At 35.6% G+C, this 15,013-nt stretch overlaps 1 protein-coding gene across 1 annotated transcript; it reads right to left on the bottom strand.

Moving 5' to 3' along the window:
- Positions 1-1,335: 1,335 nt before the first annotated feature.
- LOC123542342 (angiopoietin-related protein 7-like) lies at positions 1,336-9,805 on the bottom strand. Its single transcript, XM_045328148.2, has 2 exons — positions 9,647-9,805; positions 1,336-3,930 (listed from the first exon to the last, which is right to left on the bottom strand). Exon 2 carries the CDS (start codon positions 3,890-3,892, stop codon positions 2,567-2,569), a length of 1,326 nt encoding a protein of 441 aa, XP_045184083.2. The 5' UTR covers positions 3,893-3,930; positions 9,647-9,805; the 3' UTR covers positions 1,336-2,566.
- Between the last annotated feature and the right edge of the window lie 5,208 nt (positions 9,806-15,013).

The following is a 15,013-nucleotide window of genomic DNA, read 5'->3' as shown; positions in this document are numbered from 1 at the left end:
GCGAGACTTTTGTCAGTGGGCTGTTAAACTGTTGTCAGTGATTGAAACTGTTGCCAGAAAGTAAAACTGTAGTCAGTAAGCAAAACTGTAGTCAGTGAGTGAACTGTAGTCAGTGAACCTGTAGTCAGTGGGTGAAACTGTTGTCAGTGAGCGAAACTGCAGTCAGTGGTTGGGTGAAATTGTTGCAAGTGGACGGTTGATTCTTTTGTCAGTGAGTTAAACTGTTGTCAGCGAAAGAAACGGTAGTCAGTGGGTGGGTGAAATTGTTGCAATTTGATGGTTGATACTTTTGTCAGTGGGTGAACCTGTTGTCAGTAGGTGAAACGGTTGTCAGTGAGAGAAACGGTAGCCAGTGGGTGAAACTGTAGTCAGTGAGTGAAACTGTTGTCAGAAGGTGGGTGAAATTGTTGTCTGTCAGTGGATGGTTGATACTTTTGTCAGTGTGTGAATCTGTTGTCACTGAGATCAAAACAAGAATAATGTCCTTTAAAGATCATCCATTACTGATGGGATAAAAAGTCGCAATCTTTCAGTTCTTGACTGTTCACACTGTGCCAGATTTTAATTTAAACGCTCGTAAGGTAGTGGACCTGTAATCTTAATCGGCAAATTATGTATTCTCCATATACGAGTTCGGCATTTTCCGTTTATTTACGGAAAGTAATGTGCGCGTTGAGCTACTTTTCGTCCGTAGAACGAGGATTTGCCTTACGAAAATACGGAATGTCACGGAAATTGCCGAGTGTCATTACGGCTCCACTACCTTAACAACACTGGTCTTTCTTAATCTACTGACTTGGGAGTGTATGCAGAATTTCTGGAGTTGTAAAACAGTCGGTCACGTGCCTTTATTGAGACAATGCTAAAACTTATTGTATTTTCAGGAACAAAACGTCCAGGAATATTTTTTCAAGATCATTTGCAGTTGAAGGTGCCAAAGGCATAGATGTGAATCCTCATCGATATACTTGATATGTTGAAAATTTCTTAGAAATCGGCTTGAGTCTACTTTTAAATTCAAGCTCAAATAAAATTTAAAATAATACATTCAGCATATTGAATGTTTTAAGTATTCCAATCATTGAATCACAGTATTTTTAATCCAGTTTTCAAAAGCTACAAAAATATACACTGATGTATAGTAATAACTATTTAAAAGGGACAAACCTCATTATTACGTCATTGACTTGTTATTTCCAATCTCAAGCCTATTCAAATTTGTCAGTATGGTGATACCATCGAGCTTGTTGACATATGCACGGGGACTGTATGTTTAAGGTATGGTACTGAATACAAAATGTAATGTAAAACATAACTCAAACATTTTATCAATGAAATTTATTCATGCAACAGTATATAATTAATTCATCGAAACAATCAAACATACTATATACAAATAAGCCGTTACCTGACTATTTTCGTTGTAGCTAAATCATGTGACAAATATTACTATAATAATAAGATGGCAATCAATTAATACGTTTACTTGATAGAGTCTATATTTTAATTGGCATGATTGTAATATTTACTTGAATTATTTTTGCATACCAGACTGAGGTTTCTAGTTATTTCACATCTGGAAAACATCTACTTACAACCAAGGGGTGTAAGAACATCCAAGGGAAATAAGATGACTCTCGTCTGAAAATGACGTATAACGAACAACAAAATTATATGTAGTAATTTCGTACAGTAATCATATTATAATTTTACGTATAACCGAATAAAAATAGATTGCCTAGTTCCTCTTTGTTCGTTATAAGATATTTTACGATTAAAAAAAACACACAAAAAACGTCATGCAATGAACACAACTTTTCATGTTGTATTCATCGTTGTAACATCAAAACGTGACGTAAAATTCCCGCGCTTTGTTAATACGCTCCTGTAAGAAAAAATATGCTTTAAGAAAATCGTTTGTTTGATTTTATTTTTCCTGTTATTTGTTGAACATGGCATGCGAGAACAAGATTCTTTTATTGGTTGTAGGTACAGATTGCAATATCCGACTGTTTACTCGGCAGAACATTGTTATCGCCCAAGTCAAATATATTTTATCTGCACCTACAATCAATAAAGAATCTTATATTCTTTCTCGACAGTGTATTATTGCTACAATATATTTGATATACTTCTTACTGGTTTTAATTCCTATGATGTTTTTTTACTAACTGCACACGCTTTCTTTTACCGTTTATAATATAACTTGAATTTCCTTCTGACCATAGCTAGAGTTTCAGTGCATAATACATGATTCAGTTTTTAACAAATATTTGTACACAAGTTTTTATCTACACAAAACATATTGAATAAATTTTACAGTCGAGTTGCAGAGAAATTACTTACATACATGCATGGTACAATGTTTCCCAATATAAACATATACAGAAGTCTAAGAGTTCATCATATTGTTGATTTTTAAGATTTAATCAGTTATCTTCACCATTAAGAGCAAAACTTTAATATATACATTTGTCTTTAATGTGAAATACACATGTCTTTCTAATTTCAACATCACGATTGTTTAAATGAATAATGATGTTTGAATTTTACATCTTTTATTTGTTTAACGAAATTTCATTTCTACACTTTTCAAACAGTAATGATTATTTTTCCAGTACCACCAGCTGATTCCTTTGGCATCACTTTTACCAGGAATATCAAAATACTGTCCATTGAGATGGGAATAGTGACAACTTTTGTACCACCAGGCACCATGGTAGCTTTTTGCACAGTGTCCTGACTTGTCATTGTCGAACGTTGAGAACGCCATTCCATTATGATACCCAAGAGAATCTCCAGCATTTCCACTATATCCACTCACCTCCAGTTTGTACTTGTCTTCTTCCGGATATACCTTGAACTTACTGTATTTAGCATATGCCTTATTTCCGTCAAAATCCTCCATATCTATTCTCAGCTCATGATCTCCTTTTGCTGTAAGAATACTCAAATGTTCATTTCCTAGCCAGAAATCACCATTCAGATCACCAAATCCGTTTCTATACTCGGTCCAGTTACGATAGAAATCAACCTCACCACTTTGCCTTCTCTGAAAAACAAGCCAACCCCCACCGTCTGTGGTTTGGTCACAATAGACCTCGAGCCCCATTCGTGTTTTATAGACTCCGGATCGTAACATTCCTAAGCAAGAATAGTATCCAAACAAGTGTCCAAGATGGGCAGATAGTTGACTAACTAGAATTTCAATTATTTCAACTTTTGCTTTGGTGTCAGCAATCTCTTGTTTTGTGTTATCTTCCATTATTTTAAATTCTTTTTTAACAGTTCTTTGAATACTTTCCTCAATTTCTTCTGCTGTGCCTTTGAATTCCTGTCCAACAAGTATCGAGGTATTATTGATTGAATTTTCTAAAGCAGACTTCACCCCATAAATCTCTTCAATTGTCATTTCCATGTCGGTTTTGCGCTCGACATCTGATTCTTCAACCCGTGATATGAGCTCATCAGTTTTGTTTAAATTCATTGTACAATAATATTCCAAATCATGCTTAACTGCAGTTAAATCATTTTCAATTTTTGGAATTTCCCTGCGGATTCTTGCAGTTTCAGATTTCTCCTCTCGAAAAGCTGTCCTAATTCTCGTAAAATCTTTTCGTAAATGGTCTACCGTTTCTGTGCTCACATCGCTTGTTTTCTGATCTGAATTAACAAAGCTTACTCTTTGTTCCGTTGACGCATTCAAACGTTTATCTATCTCATCAAGTCTGTCAATAATATATCCGTATTCTTCATCTCTGAACTGTGATTCTGTATTGATTCTAGTTTCAAGATACTTTATTCTTTCTATAACGCGTCTTGAGTTGGAGCAGTAAAATCCAATGATCTGGAGAGTGATTAATAGCACCCTTGTAACCATAGAAACTGGCATTGTTATAATCTGTCTTAAATGCTCTTCTTGGCAAACAACTGAAATAAAAAAATATATGTTATTTTCAACCTTTTACAGTTATTTTGTGAATTCTCAACATAAATACCAAATATTAATACTGGTCCCGATTTCTCGAAATGTCTTAAGTTCGTTAATTGACTTATGTACGTTAATTTGCTTCAAGAAAGTAAAAACCTAACCAAATTAGCGTCATTAAGTCAATTAATACACTTAAATATTTTTGTGAAATTGGGCCTGATATTTTAAGGTAGTGTACCCGTAATGACAATCGGCGATTTCCGTTTATTTACGTATTCTTCAAATTTTTTTTTCTCTTTTATTTTTCAATCGTAAATACAAACATACAAATCGTTTATATTTCAAATTACACTCAAACATTATTTTAAGTATCAAAGCACAAAAAGAAATACATAGAAGACAGAATTTACAATAATACAACTAGATTTACATGTTTATATCTAAGAGTTTTAAATAAAAGTTAACGAGATTAGAAGTGAAAGGACAGTGGGAAAGATAATAATCATTCAGGCAAAAATGGAAGGATGAGAAGGGAAAGTGAGAAGAGTAAGAGTTGAGTTTTGTCACTTGGAATCATGATCCTAAAAAGCAAAAAGAAGGTTAATTCTAAAGGATAGTGTTGTTCGTTTCCTGTTTTTCATAATTGATAATTTGGTACTGTATTGTATAGCTGAGAGGCTTGGCTTATTTCAATATTAGTCCACTTCAGTAAAATTTAACCATTTTTCTTCATATTTATGGAGCATGTCATTAATCATTGCTATTTCTTTTTCAATTGAAAACTGAAACTGAAACTGGTTTATTTGCTTAAACGCCTATTTCTACATTTAAAACATATTCAATGGCGTTGTACAATACAAGTTGAAATAAAATATTAAATATAAAATATTTTAAATAAGATTAATTAAAACGAATTAAAATAGCAATTATTAATTTAAAGTTAATGATAATACTATATTTTAAAATATTACTAACATATAATTATCACAGACAAACATTAAATTTCTATCACTGTCACTAGCATCACTGTTTTAAAACTCAGTCAAAACTTAGAATAATGCAAAGTAGTCTCTGAAGAAATGCGTTTTCAACTTTTTCTTAAAGCAGTCAATTGAAGAACTTTGTCTGATGTTCAGCGGTAAATTGTTCCACAATTTTGGCCCTATAGTACTAAAGCTTATATCACTAAAAGTTTTTCGCTTGTTGAAAGGGACGGTGTAACAGTCAACTGATGACTCCGAGGATCTGAGGGAGCGCTGGGGGATTTTCGGTGTTAAGAGTTCAATCAAATATGCAGGCGCATTTCCAACATGGCAACTGAACATGTACGTCAAGATCTTAAAGTTTATTCTGGCTTTGATCGGCAGCCAGTGCAAATCGTAGAGTGCCTGCTTAGAACTGTCTCTTCTTCTACGATTCAGAACTAACTTCGCACACATATTTTGAATGCGTTGCAGTTTTGCGATGTCACAATCAGAAATACCGTATAAAATAACATTACAGTAGTCTAAATGCGAAATAACCAGCGATAGCACTAAGGTTTCAGTTGCATCCTGAGTCAATATTTTGCGAATGTTTTTGATTCGGAAAAAGTTCAACATTGCCGTTCTACACTTTAGTTTTATATGCTCTTTGAAAGTTAAAGTTTCGTCCAAATAGGCCCCCAAATATCTGATGTTACTCTGTCTCTTGATTTTATCACCACAAATATCTATCTCATGAATATTTAACTTATTCAACTGAGGGGCACTTCCAAAGGCAATATGTTCAGTTTTTGAGGAATTCATTTTTAGTTTGTTACTGTTCATCCACCCATTTGAATCTGTAGCAAACTCCTCCAGTTCACCAATGGATTTAGCCTCGATGGATGGTTCAGGCTTAAAACGTGTGCTTGCGGTGTGGTCGTCGGCAAAGCCATAGACGGAAATGGACGGGGGAACAATGTCAAAAATCGTTCCTGCGTACGTGAGATAGAGCTAGGGCCCTAAACAGCTTCCCTGGGGGACACTACACGTAAGCTCACGTGCTGATGACACTGTTTGATTCACACTCACGCGGCAGCTCCGTGGCCTCAGATATGAGTTCAACCAGTCCAATGCAACACCAGAGACATCATACTGACATTTCAAAACGTCCAAAAGAATATCGTGATCTACCGTATCAAAAGCTGCACTAAGGTCTAATGCTATCAATGCAGTCACTTCTTGATGTTCCATAGCGTCCAAGATGTCATTAATAAGTCTCAAAAAAGCCGATTCGCACGAATGATTGTTGCCTGTATGCGGACTGATTTTTCGGAAGGAGATTATGTTCATTTACATGTTTATTAAGTAAATACAGTGCTGCTTTCTCTATCAATTTGGACAAGAATGATAAGTTGCTCACTGGCCTATAGTTTGAGAATATAAGTTCGAGACCAGCTTTCTTTAACAGAGGTCTAACTATTGCCTGTTTCCACTGCACTGGGAAGACTCCTTGAGTCAATGAAAGATTCACTAGTCGAGTTATAATTGGGAGGAGCTCGTTTAAATATGACTTCAACACTTTTGTTGGAATAACATCAATTTCACACGACTTTGTTTGTAACTGGTTAATGAGTTTTCTAACTTCATCCTCACTAAGTTCATCAAATTTTCCAAATTCCGGCACATTTCTCATTCATGGTTTATAGTTTTCAAAATCTTTTAAGCTGTCCGTATTTTCTGAATCTTTTCCATGAAAAAGTCAGCAAATTTGTCAGCTAGCGTATTTTCATTTTCAACAACAGGCATTGGATTCTCCGACTTGCCGCCGGTGAGATCTGTCACAAATTTGTAAAGTTTTTTGGAATCACCTTTGTATTCGAGCACTTTTTGGCTAAGAGTTCTCTGTTTTTCTAGTTTCAGTTCATGGTGATATTTATTAAGAGCAGTCTTGAAAATTTCATAGTCCTGTGGATTTTTGGTACCTCCTCCACAAACGTTCGGATTTGCGCAGAATTTGTTTTAAGTGGCGGATATCCTCATTAAACCACGGTTTCGGATTTCGACAAATAATAGTTTTCTCTTTTAAAGGAGCGTGCTTGTCAATGATATTTTTCATTTCATCTTGGAAAATGTCAACATATGTCTCAATTGAATCACTTTCAATTTTCAAATCAGCAAGGTCACTAGCAAAATCTGAGTCATTTATGTCATTAAAGTTCCGGTAAGTAATAGACTTGCTGATGATGTTTTCCTTTTTCACTTTTGTAATGACTTTTAATACACGATGGTCGGATAAGAAAGGACCGGGTTCACATGAGATAAGTTCAACACCATTTGCGACCTCTGTGATCACAAGATCAAGACTCTGACCGAACACTTGTGTTGGGAAATGTACATGTTGTTGCAACCCCATAGCACATAAACAACTGTTGAATTCAGAAATAGTGTTGGTGTCGTCATGTATATGTAGATTGAAATCTCCCATGATCATGAGATTGGGGTACTTGGAAATAACGTCTTCAAGAAATTCGAAAAAGTCTTTCACAAATTGCGTAGGTGTCGCCAAAGCTGGGGGTCTATAAATGCCTACACAATTGATGGTAATGTTTTTAAAGACCATTTGCCATACTCCGTACTCAAAACTTTCGGTGGTGCCAGATACCATTTTGCGCATTTGAACACTACTTTTACAAGTCAGAGCAATACCGCCACCCGTTTTGTTTCTACGATTCGCAACACTGAGTCTATAACCATTTTGATTTAAATCTGATGTTTCGAATTGGGATTGTTTTTCATCGGAATACCAGGTTTCCGTCAAAAGTGCAAAGTCAATGTTCTCGTCACGAAGCAATTGTCCGACTAGCACATCCTTTTTGACTACTGAATGACAGTTCAATGTTAGACAGGTGACATTCTCTGTATAGTTACTGAGTGTGTTTGATCGTTTTTGATATACAAGATTTGACACATTTACACCATATTGTTTCCTTTGTATTTTGTGTATTGCAGCTCCTGATCGGTAACTTCTAAAGTTTAATATCCCCAGACCTTTTAATCTTGCCAATAATTGTTGGTCAGGTAAAATCCATTGTCTGGGTATTGATCTATATTTCATTAGTTCACTTGCACTATAGGTTTTAACCAGGCCCTTAGGATAATCCATTGTGTGATAATCCATTGTGTGCACTGAGATGGTGTTCATCCAGTTATGATAAAATCCTTTGTTAAAAACCATTTTTTTTGGACACAAATACTCCAAAAATGCAATTAGTAATCCAAAAACGAATGATATATTCATAATTGTCACATATTCATGTAATTCCAGAACAAAAATGAAGTTTCTACATAGTCATTTAATCACATAAAATCCCATTTATTTAGAGAGACACAATTTAGCAGCCTTTGACATTTGGCGCTCAATTCTCTGCTTGAAAAATGTAAAAAAGTTATCAAAAGAAGGAACATTTTTTGTATATTTCATTTTAAATTAAAAAATTTACCAAGAATAATGATAAAGTTTAGGATATCTTCTTTGTCTGTGTTACCTATGTAACCAAAACAAACATTCTTTATATTCAGTTTTAACTCATTGTATCCCTTATTTTCCAGAAAGACTTGTAGTCTGTTCTAGAAAATTTGTACCTTTGGACATTCCCAAATTAAATGTTCTATACTCTCATTACTCATGCAACAGAAATCACATAAATTACTTTGAGACAATTTACATTTATAAAGATATTTGTTTGTTGGAAGCAAGCGCATTAACAATTTATATTGAAAACTTCTAAGATTGTTATCTATTGTGGCTTTGAATGGGTTACTAAAAACTTTTTTCCAATCAATTTCCTTATCATCAAGAATGTTTTCCCATTTGAATATAGCTGTTGGTTTTTCATATGTTTTCTTACTCATTAAAAGGTTATAAAGAAACTTGTTTGGGGTTTTACTTGATTTCAATAAGGTGGTTGGTTTTGCTTCCATAAAGAAATTGCATTGAAATAAGGTCTTTAAGATTTTTCGGAATTGTTGATACTAAATGATGATATTTCAAAAAGTCAGTCTCATTCAGATCAAGTATTTGTTTTGCGTCTTCAAATTGATACCATTTATTTGTTCTAAAATCAAAAAGTTGATCAATGAATTGTATACCTTTTTCATGCCATCTTGCCCAGTAGATTACATTATTTCCATGTTTAATTTCACTATTGTTCCATATTATATGTTTTTGTAATTCATTGTTTTCAGCATAATAACTGTTTATTAAAAACCATGAAACAAGTACATCTTTCAAAAAAGGGTGACCTGTGCATATTTTTGAAACATCTTTCTGGTTCATACATATTGCATTGTAGAATGAAAGTATTACCAAACCTGTTAAGTACGTTTTCATAAAAGACTTTCCAGTAACCATTATTTTCATTCGAAATTATGCGCTTTACCCAACATGCTTTAATAGAAGTTAGGAATGTATTAATATCCGTTAACTTAAGGCCTCCTAAACTGTAATTACTGAAGAGAGTGTTTCTTTTGATTTTATCATTTTTTCCATCCCATAAGAACTTAGAAATTTTGTTCAAATTCGATTTCGTCATTCTCCGGTTGTTATGAAAAAGCATTTTCTAATATATGCATGACCGAAGGAATGTATGAAACGTTATTGCACGGAAATTACCGATTGACATTACGGATCCATTACCTTAATGTCAACGTTATGGTCGAATAGAATTGAAATAGACGTTCAAACACTTACCAATTATTATCACGCTAAGGAAATCCGTTTATCTATTCATTTCTAGCATACAAACACAGCTCATAACAACTGGTGTGATTAAGGTATAGATGCTCAGTGGTCTTGTACGTATACAGGCATTATTTCAGTAAACACTTGAGCCACTTCGTTAGAACGTTTTAGCGAGCTCTGAATAAGGAAAATAATCACGAGTGGCGTTTTAATTGAGTGGTTTGTTTATGTTAAAACTGTGTTGAGTGTCTGCATCCGCTGGGAACACGATCAGTTATGTCAAACAATAATTTCGACTTTAGTTTTCCTTAAACAATAAAGTACACTTCAGTTCTTACCACTCTTATAAATGTACAAATTATAATAATTTATTCTAGGTCGATTGTGAAGCAAGTTATACAACTTGTATTAATCACACCTCATTCCTGATAAAGTCCATTGCCACGAGGGTATGAGAAAAGAGAAGCCAGTTTCCCTTTTTATTGCTGAGCGCCAAGCAAGGTAGCTTCACGTATTTCGTATGACGCGACCGGAGATCGGGCCCACGACCTCCCGTTTAATTGGCAATCAAATCGAGACCAGTTAGAATGTGATATCTGTTTTGACATATACATTTAACTTACAAAGCCGACGTAATGCAAGATATCAGAGCACCGCAAAACATAACCAAACACTTGAGGTTTAGTTACGGATAAACATTTAGTAATAAGATTAGAAGTAAGTGAATAGGAAAATAGCGGCAGATTTACTCAGTAGTCAGGATCAAGAATGAATACCATACAACTGATACTTAGATTATATATTTTGTTATTCAGTAGATTCAACCACAAACGAACGATTACAAGACGAAAATAAATAAAAATTTGAGCCGCACCATGAGAAAACCAACATAATGCATTTGCTACCAGCGGATCCAGACCAGCCTGCGCGGATAAATGGTGTTCGCGCTTTCAAAGTCTGTTGCAGTTTGAGAATCCGTTAGTGAACAGTATGGATCCTGACTAGACTGGGCGGATACGCAGGCTGGTCTGGACCCATGCTAGTCTCAAATACATTAAGTTGTTTTTTTTCATGGCGCGGCTCAAATGTAGCTGTTTTTCGCATTTTTTTGTTTTGTTTCCCGGGACAGAAGAATGATAACGTTTTATTGCTTGACATCATTGTTCACCATTTTTGAGTTGTAAGTTATCTTTCCATGTTTCAAAGTAAAGCAAATAATTTGTAAATATCTCAGATCGGCGACCTTCCAGTTCCGTCTTCCCTTGACATCACCACGAAGATATTTAACATTTTCATAATCCTCCAGTAGGTTGCATTTTTCATTCTATGGATAAATTCTTATAGATTTCGTAAAAGACAATTTTCATTTAAGGCAAACTTATGAGTGTCGTAAGGAATCGTGTTTGTTAGAGCACTCTCAGATAATAATGATAATAATAATAATAATAATCATTATTATTTTTATTATTATCATTATTATTATTATTATTAATATCATTATTATTTTTATTATTAATATCATTATTATTATTATTATTATCATTATAAGGCACTCGAAGATCAATCACCAGCTTATGTAGTGAACATGTTAGAAATATACACGCCATCCAGAAATCTAAGATCCTAGAATAATGCATTAAGACTAATGGTGCCCAAATGTCGGACAGTGCGAATTAGTTACAGCAGCAGCGAGGCTATGGAATGTCTTCCCATTAGAGATTGCAATTAAAAGGCAAAGTTTAAAAAAAAACGCCAAAGACGCATTATTTCATACAATTCTCACTAATACATGGTAGAATAATGTAGGTACTTTGCTGGCCAATCAAGAACTCTAGTGTGAAAGAAAAATAAAAACAGTGTTGTTTTTTTCTGTGAGATGTATGATTGATGTATGCCGGACCGATTAGGTGGGGATTAACCCAATCATCCGGGCCAGTTTGCATGTTGTGATGCATTTCACAGGCAAAATGGAGGCGGCTTCCACTTGGTACGTTAAAAAAATTCTCACGTCATTAATTTAGGACCAGCTGTTGTATTACAATATTCATGAATATTGTGTTTAGATAACAAAAAGTGTACATAGGACAAACTGATTTAATAGAATTTCAATGTAGAAATTCAACGGATTTTTTAAATCATTCAATTCCTTTTTAATGCAGGTATATAATCACAATTATGAAAATAAATTGTCAGCAACAATTTTATAAGAACTTTTCGCCATTTTTGTAGATTGCTCATGCACATGTACGCGTTAAAAGTGCTTAACAAAATGAATTGCAAACAATACAAACAACTACGCATACAAAAACAATGCATTGCATTAATAATTTGTCGGGAAATAGCTTTAAGCTAATAAATGTTAATTGTTAATTTCATATCCGACGTTAAATAAAGTTTCTTGTATCTTGTAATAAAAAAAATGAATGTAAAACATTTAGATTAAACAAGACAAAGATACATACATATTTAAAAGTATTTAACTACTGTACAAAGAAGTCAGTTTTTAGCAGTGTTTCGAAAGCAGCTAGCGTATGAGCTTCCCTGATCTTGGCGGAATGGAGTTTCATAGCTTTGGAGCAGTAAACGGAAAGCTGCGATTGCCATACATCATGGTTTAAGTTTTTGGCATAACCAGTGACAGCGTGTGTTGTGATCTTAGGTTTCCGACCGGTTTATATGTGCGTGAAATTAGCCAGAGCAGCCAGAGTAGCCAGAGTAGCCAGAGTTCAGCCAGAGTTCGGCCAGAGTTCAGCCAGAGTAGCCAGAGTTCAGCCAGAGTTTAGCCAGAGTAGCCAGAGAAGTCAAAACTCTGGTTACTCTGGCTAGCCAGAGTAGCCAGAGTTCAGCCAGAGAAGTCAAAACTCTGGTTACTCTGGCTGGCCAGAGTAGCCAGAGTTCAGCCAGAGTTCAGCCAGAGAAGTCATAACTCTGGTTACTCTGGCTGGCCAGAGTAGCCAGAGTTCAGCCAGAGAAGTCATAACTCTGGTTACTCTGGCTGGCCAGAGTAGCCAAAGTTCAGCCAGAGAAGTCATAACTCAGGTTACTCTGGCTGGCCAGAGTAGTCAGAGTTCAGTCAGAGTAGCCATAATTCTGGTTACTCTGGCTAGCCAGAGTAGCCAGAGTTCAGCAGGAGTAGCCAGAACTCTGGTTAGTTACTCTGGCTGGCCAGAGTAGCCAGAGTTAAGCAAGAGTAGCCAGAGTTCATCCAGTATCCAGAACTCTGGTTATTCAGGCTGGCCAGAGTAGCCATAATTCAACCAGAGTAGGCAGAGTTTCTAGATTTTTAACATGTTCTGGTTACTCTGTTCAGCCAAAGTAGCAACAGTAGCCCGAGTCACCAGGATATCATTTGCTCTGGTCACTCTGGCTGTTTATAACAGAGTAGCCAGAGTTCAGCCAGAGAAGCTAGAGTTTCTAGGATTTTAACATGTTCTGACTACTCTGATCAGCCAGACTAGCCAGTGTAGCCAGAGTAACCAGGTACCATGTATTTTCAGTCTTACCTAAGTTTAATTATGAAACTTAATATGTCATTTCTATCTAAATAGCATATTTAAAACTGAATTTCAAGTTAATAACTATTTTCAAGTGGTTAATTAAAGTAGCTCTGGTTACTCTGGCTGGCCAGAGTAGCCAGAGTTTCTAGGGTTTTAACATGTTCTGGCTACTCTGGTCAGCAAGAGTAGCCAGAGTAATCAGGTCCTGTGTTCGCAAAACATTTTCAGTCTTAGCTGAATTCGATCTTGAAACTTAATATGTTATTTCTTTCTAAATAGCATGTTTAAAACTGAATTTCAAGTTAATAACAATTTTCAATTGGCTATTTATAGTAGCCAGAGAAGCCAGAACTCTGGCTACTCTGGCTGAACTCTGGCTACTCTGGCCAGCCAGAGTAACCAGAGTTATGGCTGAACTCTGGCTGAACTCTGGCTACTCTGGCCAGCCAGAGTAACCATAGTTATGACTTCTCTGGCTGAACTCTGGCTACTCTGGTTACTCTGGCTAGCCAGAGTAACCAGAGTTTTGACTTCTCTGGCTAAACTCTGGCTGAACTCTGGCTACTCTGGCTAGCCAGAGTAACCAGAGTTTTGACTTCTCTGGCTACTCTGGCTAAACTCTGGCTGAACTCTGGCTACTCTGGCTGAACTCTGGCCGAACTCTGGCTGAACTCTGGCTACTCTGGCTACTCTGGATGCTCTGGCTAATTTCACGCACATCCGGTATATACATTTCTATCATATCCATAATATAGGCAAGACACTGATTATGTAAAGCCCTAAAGGTGTGGATCAGAACCTGTACTGCACCCTGTTTTTTTACTGGCAACCAATGGAGCTCCCTAAGATGAATAATATATTTTTGCATAAATAAGTGGTTATCGTGAAAAAATTCTTGATATCTAGCTTATATTCGTACCAAAATTGGCGATTAACGGTGAGACTTTTCGTTCCCTACACGGAAATGTCACGGTATAGAACCTGAATATCGAAATAGGGAAAATGTATAGGCGGCCGCGTAGCTCAGTCGGTACTGCATTGGAACGGTATTCCGATGCCCCGAGTTCGAGTCCCGGTGTGGCTTCAAATTTTTCTCATTCTGTGACAGTTGGTGCCCAACGCGTGGTTAGTCTCAGACGCCTCTTATCGCTTAATTCATAAAGTACCCGACGGAATTCGATGGTGGGGGAAATATGCTACGGTATAGAACTTGAAAATAGAAACGGGAATAAAATGTGTCGGCGGTTATTGTAGCTCAGTCCGTAGATCGGAACGGTATTCCGAGGTCTCGGGTTCGGGTCTCGGTCTGGCTTCACATTTTTTCTCACCCTGTGACAGAATCAATGAGTGTTTATCCAAATCATCCCTTATAGCTAAGCTAATAAGTCATTCGATCTAAGCCAGGAACATAAAATGATTAAAGGTTATGTCAAATACAAATCTGGATATGGAACACTGACTTTTCGCACCTTCTCTTGTCAGGGGCAGACAACTCATATAAAGGATATTTTCAGCAAAATATTTTTCTATTTATAGTAACAAAAGCGAGTTTGCTCTCAAGTTTATTCATGCACAACGACTTCAGTTGTTTTGATAAAAATGCTCTTAGCAGTTACATTTTTTAATGAAACATGACAAAATTGTTATATAATTTATCTTTATTCCGGGAATGCAAAATTGAAATAATATATAAATAAATAAATAATATATTTCAGAAAAAGACAAAAATATTCATATATATTCAATATACAGCTATCGATCCTTCCTTTTTATCAAAATTACCGTAAAATGTGTGTAATATGATATTCATTTTTAATACAAAACCCGTAAGATAACGCTTTTTACACTTTTGTGACATTATCCGCGATCGAATATATCA

Source organism: Mercenaria mercenaria, chromosome 19, assembly GCF_021730395.1.
Source record: "Mercenaria mercenaria strain notata chromosome 19, MADL_Memer_1, whole genome shotgun sequence".
NCBI classification, from domain to species: domain Eukaryota; kingdom Metazoa; phylum Mollusca; class Bivalvia; order Venerida; family Veneridae; genus Mercenaria; species Mercenaria mercenaria.
The sequence above is the reverse complement of the archived record's forward strand: the minus strand, read 5'-3'. Positions and strand labels throughout refer to the sequence as shown.

Excerpts from the sequence above, each read along its gene's own strand:
- LOC123542342 (XM_045328148.2), bottom strand. The coding sequence starts at position 3,892 with ATGCCAGTTTCTATGGTTACAAGGGTGCTATTAATCACTCTCCAGATC.